Source organism: Sorex fumeus, unplaced genomic scaffold (genome assembly GCF_029834395.1).
Source record: "Sorex fumeus unplaced genomic scaffold, SorFum_2.1 ptg000095l, whole genome shotgun sequence".
Classification (NCBI taxonomy): Eukaryota; Metazoa; Chordata; class Mammalia; order Eulipotyphla; family Soricidae; genus Sorex; species Sorex fumeus.
This window is the reverse complement of record NW_026606152.1, coordinates 4,871,521-4,889,373: the sequence shown is the minus strand read 5'-3', so window position 1 is coordinate 4,889,373 and position 17,853 is coordinate 4,871,521. Positions and strand designations below refer to the sequence as shown.

Here is a 17,853-nt window from a genome sequence, read left to right as displayed (position 1 = left end):
AGAGAATTCTCAAGCCCAACATCAAGGACCCGCCGCCAGGAACCCGACCCTTCCCTTCCCTGCCCTCCCCCGTCCCCGCCGCAGCGGGCTTCCCCACCCCCTGAGCCCCCACCTCAAGATCAGAGACCCAGAGATAGGGACGCGGCATTGTTTCCGGACGCGCGGCTTGAGGTCATGTTGAGGCCAGATCTGCTGGTTTTATTTCGTAAATTCTCTCTTCAAAGGACCAGGAGGCCCTTTGCGCCTGGCCTCGGGAATAGGTGTCAAAATCATCCCTAGATAAGTTGTGCGGCGAGGGAGGGGCGTTGCAGGGGCACACGGAATGGGAGGGAAATTTGCTTATGGATTCCCGACGGTCCTCATTTTGTGCTATCCGAACATCCCCACGAGCGTGGCCTTAAGGAAACTCCCGTCCAGCGCTCGGACAGGCCGGAGGGGGGGAGACGTGTTGACGATTGAAGCCGGGAAAACGACCGGTGTCACACCAAGAACGCAACGGCGCCCGGGGCCAAGGAAGTCGCCGTGCGCACCGTCCCACAAACTGTCAAGCACTCTCTTCGAGAGCACCGTCTGGTCTGGAATCTGTGCCACGAGCAGAGGAGGAGCGACGGGGCCAGAAGCAAGCTCAGCCTCGGAGGAGAAAGGTGAGGGGCTGCCGCGGAGCAGGCAGGGAGCGGGGGTGTTGCTGGGAGCGCGGCGCCAGGAGAGGGAGAGGAGCGGAGGGCTGAAGAGCAAGAGCCAGGAACTAGGGGCGACTCCCAGGAGTTCGGCGAAACCGAGCCCCGGGCGCCCCGAGAGAGGCCGGTTGGGTCTCGGGCTGGCAGGAAAGTTTCCCCAGCGCCCCTCCCCTGCTCTGCCCTCCGGGTCGGGCCCGGCTGCGCGCGGCCCGGAGCCCGGCGCGCCCGGGGCGAGTCGGCGCGCGGGCCAATGGGCGTTGCCGGGCCCGCCCCCTCGCGCGCTGATTGGCCGCCGCGGCGCGGGCCTCGCCTTATTAACGAGTTCTCTGGGGAGCGCGGCCGGACCCGGAGCCGGCTGCTGCGCCCGGGAGGTCGGTCTGCGCGGCGGCGCCAGCGATCAGCCAGGCCGGCCGGCCCGAGCGGGCCCTTGGGAGGGGCGGGAGGCGCGCGCGGGAGGGCCCGCCGGCCAGGGCCCCTGGCGCGCCCAGAGGCGGCCGGCGCTCCAGGCCCGCCCCGCAGCCCATGCCCGGCTCTGCATGGCCCCGGCTGCTGACATGACTTCTTTGCCGCTCGGTGTCAAAGTGGAGGACTCCGCCTTCGGCCAGCCGGCGGGGGGCGGCGGGGGCCAGGGCCCCGGCGCCGCGGCGGCCGCGCCCCCGGCCGCGATGGGGGCCGACGAGGAAGGGGCCAAGCCCAAGGTGTCCCCGTCGCTGCTGCCCTTCAGCGTGGAGGCGCTCATGGCCGACCACAGGAAGCCCGGGGCCAAGGACAGCGCGCTGGCCGCCTCGGAGGGCGCGCCGGCGGCCGGCGGCTCCGCGCAGCCCCTGGGCGCCCGGCCCGGACCCCTGGGCGCCCCGGACGCGCCGGCCTCCCCGCGGCCGCTCGGCCCCTTCTCGGTGGGAGGGCTCCTCAAGCTGCCCGAAGACGCGCTCGTCAAAGCCGAGAGCCCCGAGAAGGCCGAGCGCACCCCGTGGATGCAGAACCCCCGCTTCTCCCCGCCCCCGGCCCGTGAGTAGCCCGGCAGCGCGGCGGCGGCGGGGGAGGGCCGGGCCGGCCGGCCGCGGGGCCCCGGGCGGGCGCGCCGGCGCCTGCGAGTCTGCGTACCTGCCGGCTACCTGGGGCGCGGGGCGGCCCCTTCCCGCGCGCCGCCCGGGAGAGTCCGCTTGCAGGCCCCCATTCGGCGGCCCCAGACGCCCCCCGCCCCAGGTCCCCCACCCTGGCCTCGGCGGGTTTTCAGCCGCTGCCCAGCGGGTGGGTGCCGTCGGTTGGCCCCCAGTTCTTCCCAGGAAGCGGTTTCGCTTTCTAGCGACGCGCGCGCTTCAAGCCTCTTTTCTGCCCCCGGTTTCTGAAGGCTGCCTTGCAAAATACACCTCCCCTCCCGATCCTCCCCGCCACCCCCAGCCCATCCCAGGGTTTCAGGATGGATGGGAGGGTCGGGGGCCCTCGGGTTCCCGCGGAGGGGGCGGGGCACCAAGGCAGACAGTGGGAGGCGCCCCCTCGGGGTGCGCGCGGTGCTCCCCATCGCCAGCGACCTGGCCCTCGGACCGGGCCCTTGGAGCCGTGGGCAGTCGCCCAGGTCGCTCCCAGGCCTGGAGGAGCCCCCCGCCGCTGGGCCCCACAAGCCGGCTCGGAGATATTTCAGGAGCACGGGAAATTCCCAAGTTTTCCTCTGTTTCCTCCGATTATTTGGCGCCACATAATAGCAACCTGAATTCAATGGCGTGATGCTGAGGAATGATTTTTATCTGGGGATTGAACGTCTGTGCATGGCCAGGCCCTCCCTGGGGCTGAGGGCTGGGGAAGGTGCTTCGCGCGGGAGGGGTGGTTGCTGGGAGTGACGTGGGCTTTAGCTGCTGGGGAGGGCAGATGTTCATTACAGCCCCTGGCGTCTGAGAGGCAGGCATCCTTTGGTCGTTGGGTTTTGCTCTGTTTCCTTTCTAAAGCCCTAAACGAATGCAAGAATGCAACCGTAAGCTGAATCCCGCATGGTGAGGCCATCTCGATTTGAATTCATGATTCTCCGGGTGGAGACCAAGCCGGCCTTTCCGAAACTGGGAAATTCCAGAAAGGCCCTGGCTGACCCCCAAGCCAGAGAGACTTTCTTTCCCTGGGAAGAGTCTGTTCACATTGAGTCTGGCTGCTGCTCCCGCCTCACATCCTGAGAGGGGGTCTGAAACAGTAAGAAAAAAGACAGCTGCCTCTGGTCCTCTGCATAGAGTTGACATCAAGTCAAGCCCCCCCACCCCCCCCCACACACACACATGCAAATACACACAATACACACACAACACAGTGGGCCACAAGGCCTGCTAGGCAGGCACTCCCCTCCCCAGCATTGTCGGCATGTCAGAGTCGTGGACAGTGTGGTCCAGCTTTGGGACCGGCGTTCTCTGTCTCTGGAGGCCATGCCATCCTTCGCCCACAGAGGACCTTGCCCTTCCCTGGCAGCAATGCAGACTTCGGAGAAGTGGGTTCTGTGCCACCCAGAGTTTGCTGGGTCCTGGGCCCTGCTGTTGTGAGTCGGCGGGTACCTGCATCTCGGGGCTGGGATTAGTGGCCTCTTCCTTCCTAATGCCTCCCTGGGCACACTAGCCACACCAGCAAGCAAGCTGTAGCCCAGGGAAAGGGGTCGCTTCCTTAGTTAGGTCGCTGACACAGAGCTGGGGGTTCCCCCGGGGTCTGTGGGACACCCAGGGAGAAGAAGCTTAACCTGCTGGCGCCCAAGTTCCGGGGTAGCTACTGCTCGGGATGGATCTCAGAGGGTGATGCAGGCACATCCCAGGCGGAGGGGCCCCGCAGCCCTAACTCTCCCTCTCCGCCTCCCCCCTCCCTCCCCCCTTCCCCCTCCCCTCTGGGCCCACAGGCCGGCTGAGCCCCCCAGCCTGCACCCTGCGCAAGCACAAGACCAACCGCAAGCCGCGGACGCCCTTCACCACGGCGCAGCTCCTGGCTCTGGAGCGCAAGTTCCGCCAGAAGCAGTACCTGTCCATCGCCGAGCGCGCCGAGTTCTCCAGCTCGCTCAGCCTCACCGAGACGCAGGTGAAGATCTGGTTCCAGAACCGCCGCGCCAAGGCCAAGAGACTGCAGGAGGCCGAGCTGGAGAAGCTGAAGATGGCCGCGAAGCCCATGCTGCCGCCGGCCGCCTTCGGCCTCTCCTTCCCGCTCGGCGGCCCCGCGGCCGTGGCCGCCGCCGCCAGCGCCTCCATCTACGGCGCCTCGGGCCCCTTCCAGCGCGCCGCGCTGCCCGTGGCGCCCGTGGGACTCTACACGGCCCACGTGGGCTACAGCATGTACCACCTGACATAGAGGCCCCAGATGCTGGGCTTCCCGGCCCCGCGGATGCTCCCCGCCCGCCCCTCCTGCGATTTCCCCGCAGAACCCGGGCTCCTCCCGCGCTCTTTCTCTTACCCCAGTCTGCGCGCTGCAGTGACTTCGCCTCCCCCGAGTGGCCGGGAGGGTCCCCAAAACGCGCCCAAACCCAGCTCCCCCTGCACCCACCCCGGTTTGGGAGACCGAGAACCCTGCAGCCAGAGAGATTTTCTGAGTCCCCTGCAGTGTTGGGGCTTCTCCGTGGCCGCCTCCGTGCCCAGCGCTGCTGCGGGGCCAAGGGCTAACAGCGGGTGCGGGCTGGGAGGCCGAAGCGTCCAGAAAGAGGTCACTGGAGAGAGCCCCAGAGCCCCCCAGCTTCCCGGCACAGACAGTCCAGCCTTGGCGGGGCTGAGGTGGGGGATACCCCTATGTGTCGCCAAGGTAGGTGGAAGGAACCGCTCTTAGCAAACCCACTCAAACCGACCCCGTGCAGTGAAACGAAAACCTTGCTCCTCTTTCACGCACATCTGCGTGGCTCTCTGGAATCCCTTTGGAAGGGATCACGTGTAATATACTGTATATTGGAAATTTTATTATCATTTATATTATAGCTATATTTGTTAAATAAATTAATTTTAAGCTACAGGGAACGATCTCTTCATTGATTTTGACTTTAATCTTAGTTTGTTATTTGGGTTTTTGGGAGGTGCGTCTCTTCCCATCGAGAAGATTCCCAAATGGCTCGGGGTTGCACAGGGTAACTTTGTGAGGTGACAACAGGATGGGGGGGCTCGTCTTTCTGAACAGGCAGGACAGATCTGTGCTGGCAAAGTCAAGTGGAGAATTGAAGCAATTACCCGGGATAATTAGGCTCAATTTTCCAATTCACTTTAAGCTGAAATCGACACTTGCTCAGGCGACCCATAACCAACTCTTTTTTCTCCCCCTTTTAACCTGTCTATGAAAACAAAGCGAATCACCCAAAGGGTTTGATGACTGCAGACAGCTAATCCAGACAACTCCCACCCCCGCAAACCTGTTTTTCCCACTAGAGGCCAGGTGGGGGATGGAGGCAGCCCACGGTATAGACGTAGACGGTGTAGACGTAGACGCTGCGTGTGGAACTCATTTGGAGCTGCCAAATGGAGAATTCCTGAAAAAAAGAACAGGGAGTGTGGGGGTGGGGTGTGGCCCGCCTGACCTAGTCTGTGTGCACCCTCCCTCTCAACACCCACCTGCTCCATGCTCTTCCCTCACATGCTCAGGAGGCGGGCTTCGGGAGAGGCTTGAAGGCAGTCCAGGTGGGGATTGTGCAGGACACGGATTCACGTGGCCTCGTGCATGAAGCTCCAGGTTCTGGGCCCGGCCCCCTGTTCTTTCTTCTGGGGGGGCACCTGGCTAAATTCTCAGATCTGCTGGGACTAATATTAACCCAGCCCAGGCCCCAGCATGTCCCTACTCCACGCGGGAACCCCCACTCCCAGGGCCTTCTCTGCGGAGGAAGGGGAAGCCCAGCTGAGCCACGGATGTCAGACCCCAAGGACTCAAGGACGCAGCTTTGAATTTGGAAGAGAAAGTCTAGTTTGAGAGGGCCAGATAGAGTGGAGAGGCCTTGGCCCAGGGAACGCCTGTCCGACACCCAGGGCTGGCATGGCCCAGGAATTTCCAGAGAGCAAGGGGTTGGGGACTTGTGTTCTAGCACCCCAACTTGTAAGACCCCTGCCCTCCCCTCCTCCAGCCTGGAGTGGGGGTCCTGCCAAGGGCAGCCTCAAAGTGTTGAACTGCAGGCACTGTGCAGAAGATGGGGCGGTCAGACTCTAACCTGCACCCCCTCACAGCTCTGCGGCTTGAGGCTTGAATGCTATCGGTCTCAAAGTCACAGGAAACGAATCCTCCTCAGTGGGGTGCATGGGATCTGCTGGTGCCCCCAAATCTTCTGGGCTTCTTGGGGCTACACAGCTGCCTCTTGCTTGCGTTTGCGTAGGTGAGAGCAAGGAAGTTTGGCTCCTCCAATCCCAGGGGCTCTACCTTGTCCTGCCACTTGCTGACAGTGGTTCTTGGGGCCCCTCCTTCCCCTGCCACTCTATCTTCTCATCTGCGAAATGGGCCCAGAGTCTGTCCTCCTGGTTGAGAGAATTTGGGACAGAGTTGGGGAGCACCAGTGAGGGGGGTCTCTGGGAGTCACGGGTGGGCCTGGGGCTGCAGAGGTGGGGGATGGCTGGGCAGGATCAGTTGTCTCCTCTGGCTGGGGCTCCGGACCTCCTGGCTCCTCGAAGCTCCCGCAATTTAGGGTCTAAGCAAACTTCGAGCAACATAATTGCTGTAATGAGCAACCGCTCGGCTGGCAGACAGGCCTCGGCTCCAGCCAGGCGGTAGCTGCAGGCAAGGCGGGTGCCCCCTCCCCCACTCGGCATCTCTGGCCCAAGTTTTCCCACTTTTGTTTCTTTTTGTCTCAAACTCTCTCTCTCTCTTTCTCTCTCTCTCTCCCTCCCTCTCTCTCTCCCTCCCTCTCTCTCTCCCTCCCTCTCTCTCTCTCTCTCTCTCCCTTTCTCTCTCTCTCTTTTCCTCTCTCTCTCCCTGGTGCATATAGAAGGTGTTCATTAAATGCTTGGTGGGTCTGAATTGAGCTGTGCTGGGTGGGGGGGACCCTGAATCCTTCTCAGTTTCCTCTGCCTGGCTTGGCTACCCCAGGCCTCCTTCTCAGAAGCAGGGGCTTACGAAACCCGTTGGGCTCAGACCCACCTAGTGCCCAGCCAGCAGGGCTGCGGGGGTCTCGATGCAGGGAAGGCAGCCCCCCACCTCCGGCGCCCTGGCACCCAGTGCCACCCCGGCGGGTCTTTTTCCAGTGATCGCGGTTCGGAAAGGTCTTGTGAATTTCTCCAGGCCACAGGGCTGACGGGGCCGAGAAGGGACTCAAACACCGAGTCCAGGCGAACCCAGGCCCGGGGGAGGGTCAGTCGCCGGGCTCCTGAATGGCTGTGGACAGGACCCGCGAAGGGCGCCTGCCCCGGGCAAAAGGCGGCTCGGACCGGTCCCTCGCGCTCCGGCTCGCACCCCAGAGCGGTCCTCCCTTGGGGATACCCCGCAGCTGGCTCGCCGTCCACGCGGGCGTGGGTTGGGGTCCCGGGGTCGTGTCTGAAGTTTTCACCGGGGTGGGGTCGTGGGGTCCGAGCGGCGCGGCGGGCGCGGCTGCGAGAAGAGACCCGACTGCCGCGGAGCGCCCCGGGTGCAAGCTCCGAGCTGGGCGCGCGACTCCGGGGACCCCGCGGGCACGCGGCGAGGGACGGCGCGTTCTAACGGCCTGGGGTCCGCGTGGCTCCCGCACGCGTCGGGTTGGGGAAGGGAGGCCGGGCGATTCTTGCCACGGAGCGCGGGCTCGAGGCCGAAGCCGCACTGAAGGGTCCGCCTCTTAGGGACCCTCACTCCTCGGTGAGCCCTGCCGCCCCCCACTGCATCGCGCCGGAACCCTCGCGGGCGCAATGGGGAGCAGCGAGGAGGGGCCGCGGCCGCCTTTCAACTTGGCGGCTGGCGCCGGCCTGGCCAGGCCCCCGGGGCCCAGCGGCCTCCCCGGCTCTGTCCCCGCCCTCCCCGCCGTGCCCTGCGCCCGCCGCTGCAGGCGCTCCCCAGCCGGCGCCCAGCTGCCCCCCACCGCAGCACCTGGACTGTCCAGCCCATGTCCACCCAGCAGAGTGCCCCTCCCGCTGGGGCGTCGCCGCCTACCCTCCCCCGCCCCCCCAGTCCAGCCACCGCGGCCACACCCACACCCACATATCTATGCTGCCCTACACAGCAGAACACACTCAGACGGATCACGCCAGCAACACAACACACAGTCAACCCGGCACACAGCCCCAAACACACGTCCACAACACACAGACCTCTCGCAGGGTAAAGCAAGCCGGCAACAGCTATCAGCAGTTCACACACCAGCACTCAGCCCTGCCACCCACACAACACCCCGCACACCCCCAGACAACACTCCGTGAACTCCTGCAACAGTACACACAAGCACCCTCACAGACAGACAGACAGACAGACACACACACACACACACACACACACACACACAACCAACTCACACACCCAACACCAGCCCGAAAGAAAGAAAGTCGCAGTCCCAACCTGCAGCTTGCTGGGGTCCCAGAAGCAAAGTTGCACACTCTCAGAGTCAGTCTCCCTAAAGCCCCAGTCTCCCCAAAGTCCCCGTCTCCCCCAAAGCAAAACCTCTCTGCAAAATCTCCTGCAGGGCAGAGTCAGCTCATAGTCTCCGGAAGAAGAGCCAAAAATTCTCTGGCAGGCTGAGCCCTGCTGCTGGGCGGGGGCCTCCGCCAACCCAGACACAGTCCACAGGGCCAGAGGTGAGACATGAGTGGGCCCCCACTAATCCTGCGGGCCTGGGTGAAGGACACCTCCGAGTCACTGAACTTCCCCCAGGGGGCAGCAATCTGAGGAAGGCGGGGACTCTTCCCTCTGGGCCAGTTCATCCCGCACCTCCTCCCCAGCAGCTTCCGCAGTCTCCACCCCCAGCACTCCCGGAGGACCGAGGCTCTGCCCAGGCTCTAACGGAGGAACTTGGTGGAGAAAGCTCCACGCCCCCTGGAGTCTCGGGGTGTCATGCCCCTTGGGCTGCTCTAACCACCACCCTCCTCCTGAGCATCAGGAACGGGAAATGAAGTGCTGGGGAGGTGCTGGGCACTGGTGGCAGGAAACTCAGACTAAGATCGCAAAGGCCATGGGCATGTTCCGCTGTGGTGGTGGTGGTGGGAGCCAGCCCAGACAAGGACTCTGGTGGGGCAGCCTCCGCAGCCCCCACCCAGGCTCCCTGCACTCTCCTCCACCTCTCCAATGGGAGAGTCCCGGAGCCAGACTGGGCTGGGCAGCGCTGGGGCAGATGGAAGGGACGCTCCTGGTCAGCGGGGTCCAGCAGCAGCCCTGCAGGCCAGGAGCAGAAGGAGCCTGGACCCGGGGCCACAGGGGGTCAGGTGTGACCCTCCCACAGGGCAGTGCGCCCAAGGTGGGTGGGCAATATCTAGGATGCTTTGGGTGGTTGAGTCTGGGCAATGTGCTCCCCCCTCCCCGCCTAGGTTTCCCAGTGGCAGTGGGGACCTTCCTGTGGAAGAAAGGGGCACCTTCAGGGTCGCTCCTCCTGCAAGGCAGGATTTGGTGGGCAGAGCAGTCAGGCTGCCAGTGCCTCAGAATCGGTCTCCACATCTGTGAGATGGGCACAGTTCAGACTCAGGGCCTAGTCCCTGGCATGGGGTGCTGGGGGATGGGCTCTATGGACTGTTCCTCCTGGTGGGAGAGCAGCTGGGGGAGCCCTCATGGAGTCCTTGGGATGAGGAGGTTCTATCTACACTCTGAGGAAAGACTTAGGAATCTGCACCCCAGGCAAGTATGCACCCCAGGTGGCACCCTCAGACAAGGGAGGGGCAGCTGCGGAGACGAGGGGTGCCTGAGGTCTGGAAGCCTCTGGGCTCATTGCTCCTGCCTGCTGCAGCCCCCACTGCCCCCACCCCACGGTCAGTCCTGAGATGGGAGGGCTGGGCACTCTGTCCGTGGGTGGGACAGGAATGATGGAGACCGTTGCCAGGCAGCCCAAGTTCCACAAACCCTTCTCCAACCCTGTCCAACCCCATTTTCTTATTTGCATGCAGTGTAGAGGGTGAAGCCATGCACAGAGAGGGTGGTGTCTGGCCAGAGCTCACACAGGTGCCTAAGACCAGGTGCCTCTCTACCGAAGAGCACTGGAGCTCTGCGTGCCCGGCTGCGGACACCTAACCCAAGAGGGCAGACCTGGCTGTGCAGACCTGGCAAGCCGTCCCAAAAACCCTGAGGGGGCAGAGCCGGGAGAAAGTTCACTCCAGGGAAGGGCCTGGCTCAAGGGTGGTCTCAGCACCTGCATTTGCGGGGAGTGTGTGTGTGTGTGTGTGTGTGTGTGTGTGTGTGTGTGTGTGTGTGTAACAGGCAATTCTGGCAAGGTCTCACAAACAGTCTGAGCAGGGCCTGGAATCCCAGTCAAGCAATCCGCTCTCAACAAAGGGCAGGGAACAACACGGGCACTGACTATGAGAGCAAACTGGGCATAGGGTGTCCTGTAAAGGGAAAATAAGGAGGCGTCCATAGAAAGCCCAGTGGGGGAGGTGCTGTAGGCAACTTGCAGAGGATACTTGTGTGCAGGGTTAGGAAGGGTTAGGAAGAGCCTGGAGTTTTAGGGAGAACTCAAAGAGGACGTGCAAAGAGCAGAGGAGATGGAAGCGCCCCCTCCAGAGGTCAATTGTGTTTTCCAACGGCTGGGCCACAGTGCATCTTCTGGGTGGGGCTAAGTTAGGGAAAGTTGGGGGCTCCCCTGTACTTGGTACTCTTTCCTTGGAAACCTTCTTCTGGCAGGGAGAGAACTGAACTTCCCTTCTGAGTTTGCAGGATTCTAGACCCCAGGCCCTGATGTACGTTCCCGGAACCCCGCGGCGCCGTTTGGAACCAGCTGGGTCTCAGCTGCGGGGTGGAGCCAGGCGGAGGACCCCCCCCCCCCCCCCCCGCGACCGCAGCTCCCTCTGACACCCGCGCAGACGCCCAAGCTCCAGCTGCGCCACAGCTGTGCCGGCGCCCGCCGGGAGCACAGCCTCCAGGGCCCGCTCGGAGCGGGGTTCCGCGCCGAGGGAGCCGGCGGGACGCGGGAGGACGCGCGTGCTGCCCTGAGCCGAGCCGGGCAGTACCAGCCGGGGCGCCGCATCTGCGGGGGACCGGGGTGCCCCCAAGAGCCCCCGAACCACAAGCCTCCGCTGCTCCCGCGCCCACCGCGGCTCAGAGACGCGAAGGGACTCGCCCAAGGTCACACCGTCCACCAGATTCCAGTCCCGGAGGTCATCCGAGGACTCCCGCTCGGGCCTGGACAAGCGCCGGACGCGCCCCCGGACCCGAGGGATGCAGGTCGGGCGGACGCGCCCCTCGTTTCGTGTCTCTGGCGCGCAGGTAACGAGCGGGACCCCGACTCCAGCCCCAGGGACCGTGCTAGAGCCGGACCCCCATCCCCCATGTCCCAGGGACCCGGCCGGAGCCGGGTCCCGCCCCAAGGGACCGAGCAGGAGCCGGAGCCCCTGCCAAAGGGAGCGGGCTGGAGCGGCCCCTTGCCCAGACGCATCCGGGCTGGCGGTTCTCGGCCCTGCGCGCTGCTCGCGCCCCCTGGGCTCCTGGAAGGCGAGTTTCCCATTCCGATCCCGAGCGCAGTTCACGGAGACGGGCGTGGGGGTCCCCCGGCTGAGCGGGACTGAGGAGTGAGGGTGCAGCCGCCGACTGCGACCCCTCCCATCGCCCCAAGGAGAGCTCTGCAGCGGCTTACAGGTGCAGGGACCGAGGCCCGCCCGGGCGCAGAGTTTCCCGCCGCTGGGGGCGGGGCTGGGGCGGGGGTGCGGGGACTCGCTTCCCTGGCGCCGAGAGCCCGGGTGATCCTCCAGGCCGGCGGGGTCGGTTTGGAGCGCGCACCCCCCCACTCGGCTCCCCGAAGCACCAGGTGTGCGCGTCTGCGCCTGCGCGGTGCCCTCTCCTAGCCCACCCTGACCCGTAGGGTCCCGGGGACCCCGGAAAGGCATTCCTCTCTCTCTTCTCTCATCTGTGCCCCGGGTTTCTTTCTCTTCTTTCTTGCAGTTTCGTCTTAAATGAACGGTTTTCTTTTTTGGGGAGTGGGGGTGGGGACGAGAAGGGGAGGGTGGAAATCCAGGTCCCCCCCATATGATCCCCCTACCCCCATCCCCATCCTCCAGTGTCACCTGGAGTGATCCCTGAGCATCGACGGGTGACAACAAAAAGGAAGAGGATTTTTTGTTTTATTATTTTTATTGGGGACAATGCTCGCATTACTCCTGGCTTTGCATTTAGGAATTACTGGGGGGGCGGGGGGAGGATCACCGAGGAGGTGGACGCCCCTTGGCCTAGTGCAAGGCAAGCGCCCTCCCACTGTACTACTGCTCCGCCCACTGGAAGATCCTGAAGTGCTTCTGCATTTGGGAGCTGTGCTGGGCTCTGGGGGTCACTCCTGGCAGTGCTCAGGGCCCATGGTTCAGGGCCTGCGTCAGTCTGCCCAACCCTCCCTACCCCCTTCATGCTAAGGGTGTGACGTGTCCTCTCACGTGTGGTGTGGTGTAGTGTGGTATGATGGGTCATGCTGGGCCTCAGGGACGGGGGTGGGGGCCGCAGGGAAGGGAGGGTAACTCCTGCAGAGGGCTGTGTCAGGGGCCCCCCTGGGAGGGGGCCTGGGAGCGTCTGAGTGGAAGTGCCCTCCTGTCCACCCCGCGGGAGGAGCTGGGCCATCGCGGGCTGTGGCGGGCAGGGCTGGCCATGGGCAAGGCCAGTTCCGCTTTCCGGCAGGTTCTTGGGCATGCTGGCCATGCATCATCCCCAGCAGGTCAGGGTGGGTGCTCTCCGTGCCCACTTTGCAGGCGTGGGGACTGAGACCCTGTGTCTGGCAAGGTCCCCAAGTGGGTGATGGTCCCACTGGAGGGACCTGGAAGCCATTTGAGTGGAAGCAGCCTCTGCCCGTGCCTCCCCAGGGCCTGCCCACTGGAGGGAAGGAATGTTCCAGAGCTGCAGGCCTGGGCCTGGAACAGAGAGTCAGGAGCCTGAGGTCTGGGGGTGTTCAGTGATGAGGGTCTTTTCCTTTCTGAGACCCCCCAGGGATTCCCAAGGTGCTTGGGCAGCTCCCCCCCCCCCCGCACCGCCCCCCCCCCCCCCGCCTGTCCAGCGCCAGCCTGGCTCACCGTGACGGAAGGAGGTGCTGAGATCCCCAGCCTTCCTGGGCTGCAGATCCCTGTGCTCCCTGTGCCAGCACTTCTGGCTGGGAACCCGTGTGGGTGCTGTCACCCAGGGCTGCTGGAGAGGGGCTGCGGTCAGGCCAGGCTTGCCTGTGGGCGCTTTGTCCTCCAGTGCGGATGGTAAGGCCTGTCCGCGAGACCTGCTTCCGGGGCTGGGGACGGGCTGCCTCCCGCTGCCTCTGGGGCTGCCGCTCCCATCCCTGGCCCCTCCGGCCACCTTCCCTCGCTCCTGCAACTGGGGTCCAGGGTGAGTGGCGGGGAGTCCGGGCTGGTGCAGACCGCCTTGCCCGCTGCAGCTCAAGGCCAGGGGTGACCACGCTAGACAGCAGCAGCGCCCTGGGGTCCCCCACTGAGGGGAGAGGCGGCACCCCATGTGACACCCCTCAGGCTGGACCCAGTGGCTGATGGGGAACTCCACTGCGGGCGGAGACAGGAGGAGAGGAAGGGGTTTCAGAGCGCACTCGCCTTCCCTGATGTTTGGTAAAGGCATCAGACACCCTCCGTGACGCAGCCAACCTGCCTCTGTGGGGGTCATTTTCCCTGGAAGCTGTGCGGGTGCCACTGAGCCGGGCTGAGTGCAGGCACAAGCAGCACTCCGGCTCACCAACAACTCCCCCTAAAACGGGGCCCGTCTTCCTGTGCATCCCAGCGTGCCTTGGAAGCACTCTGGCTGCCCACCAAGGCCTCTGGGAGACCCCGACTCAGACCCGGGCACTGACTGGGCCACGGATGCCCATCCTGAGGGCACAGGCTGGAGAGAAGGACAGGGTGCAGGGCACTGGCCTTGCACGCGGCCGGCCGGGGTTCAGGTCCCAGCATCCTCTATGGCAGAACCAGGAGTAAGCCTTGAATACTGCCAGGGGTGACATCCCTCCCCCCAAAAAAACCCTAAACTGTTGGGTTATGGGAGGAAACTGAGGCCCCAAGAGGGGAACAGTTTCAGTCTCACGTGGGGAGACAGCTGAGCAAGGAGCAGCAGGGAGGCCTGTAGGAACAGCTCCACCCCCAGACCTCTGGCGTCCCAGCACCCCGTCTTTCCTGAACCCATGGAGGGACAAAGGACCTGCTGGCTTCGAGGGACTCTGGGGTCCCCAGGCTCCTCCCTGCCTGGCTGGCTGAGGGAGGCCGGGGTCTATAAAGGCGGGGCATGCTGATGCCGAGCTCCCAGCCCCTCAAAGGGCCACCTCCTCCACGTCTTCTGAGATTGCTGTCCAGTCCCTGCAGTTTCTGTCTTGTGTTCTCTCCCTTCCAGACGTCTCTCCTGTCTTCTGCCTGGTTTTCCCACTAGCATGTTCTGTTCTGTGATACCATCCTGCTGTGTATCAGAGGATCAGCACCCTGTGAACAGCCAAGTACTGATGGTCAAACGGATGAAGCCCACCTCTGCTCCCTGCATCCTTGGATATTTCTAGGGATCAGAAATTTCCTCCTTCCCTCCCTCCATTCATCCATCTCTCCATCTACCCATCCATCCACCTATCTATCCACCCATCCATCCACCCATCCATCCTTCCATCCATTCTTCCATCTATCCTTCCATCCTTCCATCCCTCCATCTTCATCCATCCACCCATTTACCAATCTCTTGATCCATTTGATCTGCCTATCTCTCCATCCATCCATTCACCATCTATCCCCTCGTATCTTCAGCCATCTACTATTTCTACACACACCTATCCACCATATCTCTAACATCCATCATCTATCCCTCCTCCTTCCATCTATCCATTTATACCTCTACCATGCACACATCTATCGACCATCCACCCACCATCTATCTATCCCTCCATCTATCAATCCATCAAGCCACGATCTACCACTCAACCATTCACCATCCACCCACCATCCATCTATCCATCCAACCATCCATCCATCCATCCATCCATCCATCCATCCAATGATCCATGCATGCATCCATCCATCCATGCATTCATCCATCCATCTCTCCCCATCCATCTCTCCATCCATCCGTCCATCTGTCCATCCATCCATCCACCCAGTATTTCTATCCATCCATCCATCCATCCATCCATCCATCCATCCAGCTCTCCATCTCCCTTTATGCTCCCTTAGCACTGAAGGCATCAGAATCACTGCACTAGACATTCAGCCTTCCCACACCTGCACGGGTACCTGTGGACCAGAGGACTGGGTGACTGCAGGTCACTGGCTTAGTGACCACTCTGAGATCACGTGACCCTTTCATTAGCAGCTGGAACTTGAGCCGTTATCTGTCATCGCTCTCCATCAGTCCCCGGTCCTCCTCTCCTAAGTGACTATTAAAAATTAAGACAGTATTTCCAGGAAGGCATTGTGATTCACAGAGTTATCCAGAGTGGAGTTCCAGGCATCTGATGTTCGGCACCCATCCCACCGCCAGTGTGCATGTCCTGCGCCAGCATCCCTGAGCCCCCAGCCCGCACCCGCCTCCTTGGCGGCCGCCCTCTCACTTCGGTCGGTCGCTGCAGTTGGGATCTCCTGCCTTCAGGGCCGGCTCTGTGTTCGGGTCACACTCTCTCCCCCACCGACCAGCCCGTGGCCCCATCCTGCCCCCCACGACCTCCTTCTGCCTCTTCCTTACTCCCCTAGTTTCTTTCCTTCCCTGCCTTCTCCTTCCCACACTCTGCGGTCAAGGGTGACCTCGCCATCCCGAGAGGATTTCTGTTTGGTTTTCTTTGTTTTTTGTTTCTGGCCCCCCTTCTTTCAGGTAGTTCCCATTCTGCGCTTTCTCAGAGCCCCTGGCTTGCCGGTGCCGTTGGCCAGCCCTGTCGAGGCCTCTCCCAGGTGGTGGAGGGATGTTTTGAAATGCAGCCAGGATCCTTTGACTTCCCAGCTTCACCCCTCCCGCTGTCCCCTGTGCTGTCCTCCTGCCCCTGGCAGTGGGTATGCCCATCCCTGGCTCCTGCCCCAGTGTCCTGAGACACAGTTACTTGCTCCTCATCTCCCTTGGCCCGCTTGGCCCACAGCCTCTCCCAGCCCAGCTGCCTTCTGCTTCCTTCACTGCCTCCCGTGGAAGGTTTCCCCGTGGCTCCTGCCACCAGCTGGGCAGAGTCCTTACGGCTCCCTCCCTGTCCAACCTGGGCACCAGCGCCACGCTCCGTGCTGAGGTCAGCGTTCGTGACTGAACCAGACTTGGTGACTCACACAGGCGCTCAGGACTGGCGAGGCCCGGGCTGCTTCCGTGCGCCTGAGCCCTGAGCGCAGTCCTGGTTCTGCCCTCACTCCAGCTGCCCTTTCCTCAGGCGGGACCCCCAGGAAGTCAGCAACGCTCCCTGACAGCTGCCCGGCAACGCCGGGAATGCAGGTTTGGGAAACACGGCCTAAAGAACAGGCGGCCTGTGTTTCCGCACTGGTGGGACCCCACCCCGCCCCATCCCCTTGCCCCTCAAGCCCACTCCAAGAGAGAGGCCTTATTTTAGTTTTGAAAATTTTGTGCCATACCTGGCCGAGTCCGGACTTACTCCCGACTCTGTGCTCAGGGATCACTCCTGCTGGGGCTCAGGGAGTGGATGCAGAGCTGGGGGTCGAACGCAGGACATGTGCAAGGCAAGCGCCCTCGCCGCTGGACTGGGGCGAGGGACAGCTCTGGAGGTTCAGGGCTGGGTTCAGGGCTGGCCCCTCACGAGCCGAGCTCGATGGTGGACGGGGCTCGGCCTCTCCACCGCAGTCTGCATCTGCGGGGCGTGTGCGGGGACTATTCCCGCAGGGCGGTGCCGGACAAGGATGAAGATGGAGACCCATGCCAGGAAGCTGCTTGGCCCTCCCCTCCCCCTGGACGCCATCCACAGACACAGCGTTCTCACTGACCCCAAACCAGGGTGGTGGACAAAGCAGAGAGAGGTGGAAGCAAGAGCCAAGTGCAGGAAAGCGGCTTTTCCGAAGCCCATTAAGCACTTCCAGGAGGGGACGGGGTTCAGGCAGACCCGCCCCACAGCCTCTCCTGGCGTCGACGGTTTCATTGGTGATTACTGAGAAACAGAAACTCTTGAAGTCCGTCTTTGGACTTGTGAATCATGGGCTGGGAAGAGAATGCTAATGAAATGTTATTAGTTTTATTTTTTCTTGTTAAAGTTCCATTTCTTGCAGTTCTGTTCGTCATCCGTTTCTTTTACGAGGAATGAAAACAAATGTTTTCCAAAGCTTCAAACTGAAATCTCTGTGTGGGTTTCTCGCTGTGAGCCAAACATTCCATGACTTTTCCCAGCTGGGAATTTCTTCCTCTCATCCTTCTGAGCCTGGCACTTTTTTTGTGGGATACTCAACCAGCCAGAGAGCAGGCCATAGACCTGGGTTCTAATTCCAGGTCCTTTCCTGGTTAACCATTTGAAGCTGGGTTGGGTTTCTGGGCCTGGAGCAATAGTACAGTGGGCAGGATGCTTGCTTTGCACGCAGTTGACCCGGGTTCGATTCCCGGTACCCCATGGGGTCCCCTCTGAGCACAGAGCCGGGAGTAAGACCTGAATACAGACAGGTGTGACCCAACCCCTTCCACCTCCGCCCCAAGTTGATTTGGGTTTCAATGTAGGCCATACCTAGACCCATTCCCACTGTAAAAATCAACAGGGCCCTGTGCAGGTATTTTGCATTTTTTAAAAATTTTTATTCCCAGTCTTCTCCCTGGAGCCAAGGAGTTTTAAAAGTTTTAAAAGAATCAATTTTGATTTTTTTTAATTAAAGGAGTAAGATGATAAAATTTAAAGGTCAAATGATTCTAAAAGACTTATGAAAATAATCAGGCAGCCTTGTTCAGCCCTGCCTGTTTCAGTTCTTCAGCCCAGATGCAAAAATGCCCAATTTTCAGTTATTTTTTCTGACATATTCTTCCCAATTTCTAAATAATACCTTTACACTGCTGTTCCTTGACTGCCTTCCTTCCTTCCTTTTTTCCTTCCTTCCTTCCTCCCTCCCTCCCTCCCTCCTTTTTTCCCTCCTTCCTTCTCTCCCTCCCTCCCTTGCTTCTCTTCCTCCCTTCCCTCCCTCCCTCTCTCCCTCCTCCCTCCCTCCCCCCCCCTTCCTCCTCCCTCCCTCCCTCCCTCCCTCTCCCCCCTCCCTCCTTCCTTCCT

The 17,853-nt window shown here is 62.1% G+C and overlaps 1 protein-coding gene across 1 annotated transcript; it reads left to right on the top strand.

The window, feature by feature from the left end:
• Positions 1-1,112: 1,112 nt before the first annotated feature.
• On the top strand, positions 1,113-4,009 carry MSX1 (msh homeobox 1). The gene is made up of 2 exons (XM_056132783.1): positions 1,113-1,685; positions 3,541-4,009. The coding sequence occupies exons 1-2, from the start codon at positions 1,214-1,216 to the stop codon at positions 3,981-3,983; spliced, it is 915 nt and encodes a 304-aa protein (XP_055988758.1). The 5' UTR covers positions 1,113-1,213; the 3' UTR covers positions 3,984-4,009.
• The last annotated feature ends 13,844 nt before the right edge of the window (positions 4,010-17,853 follow it).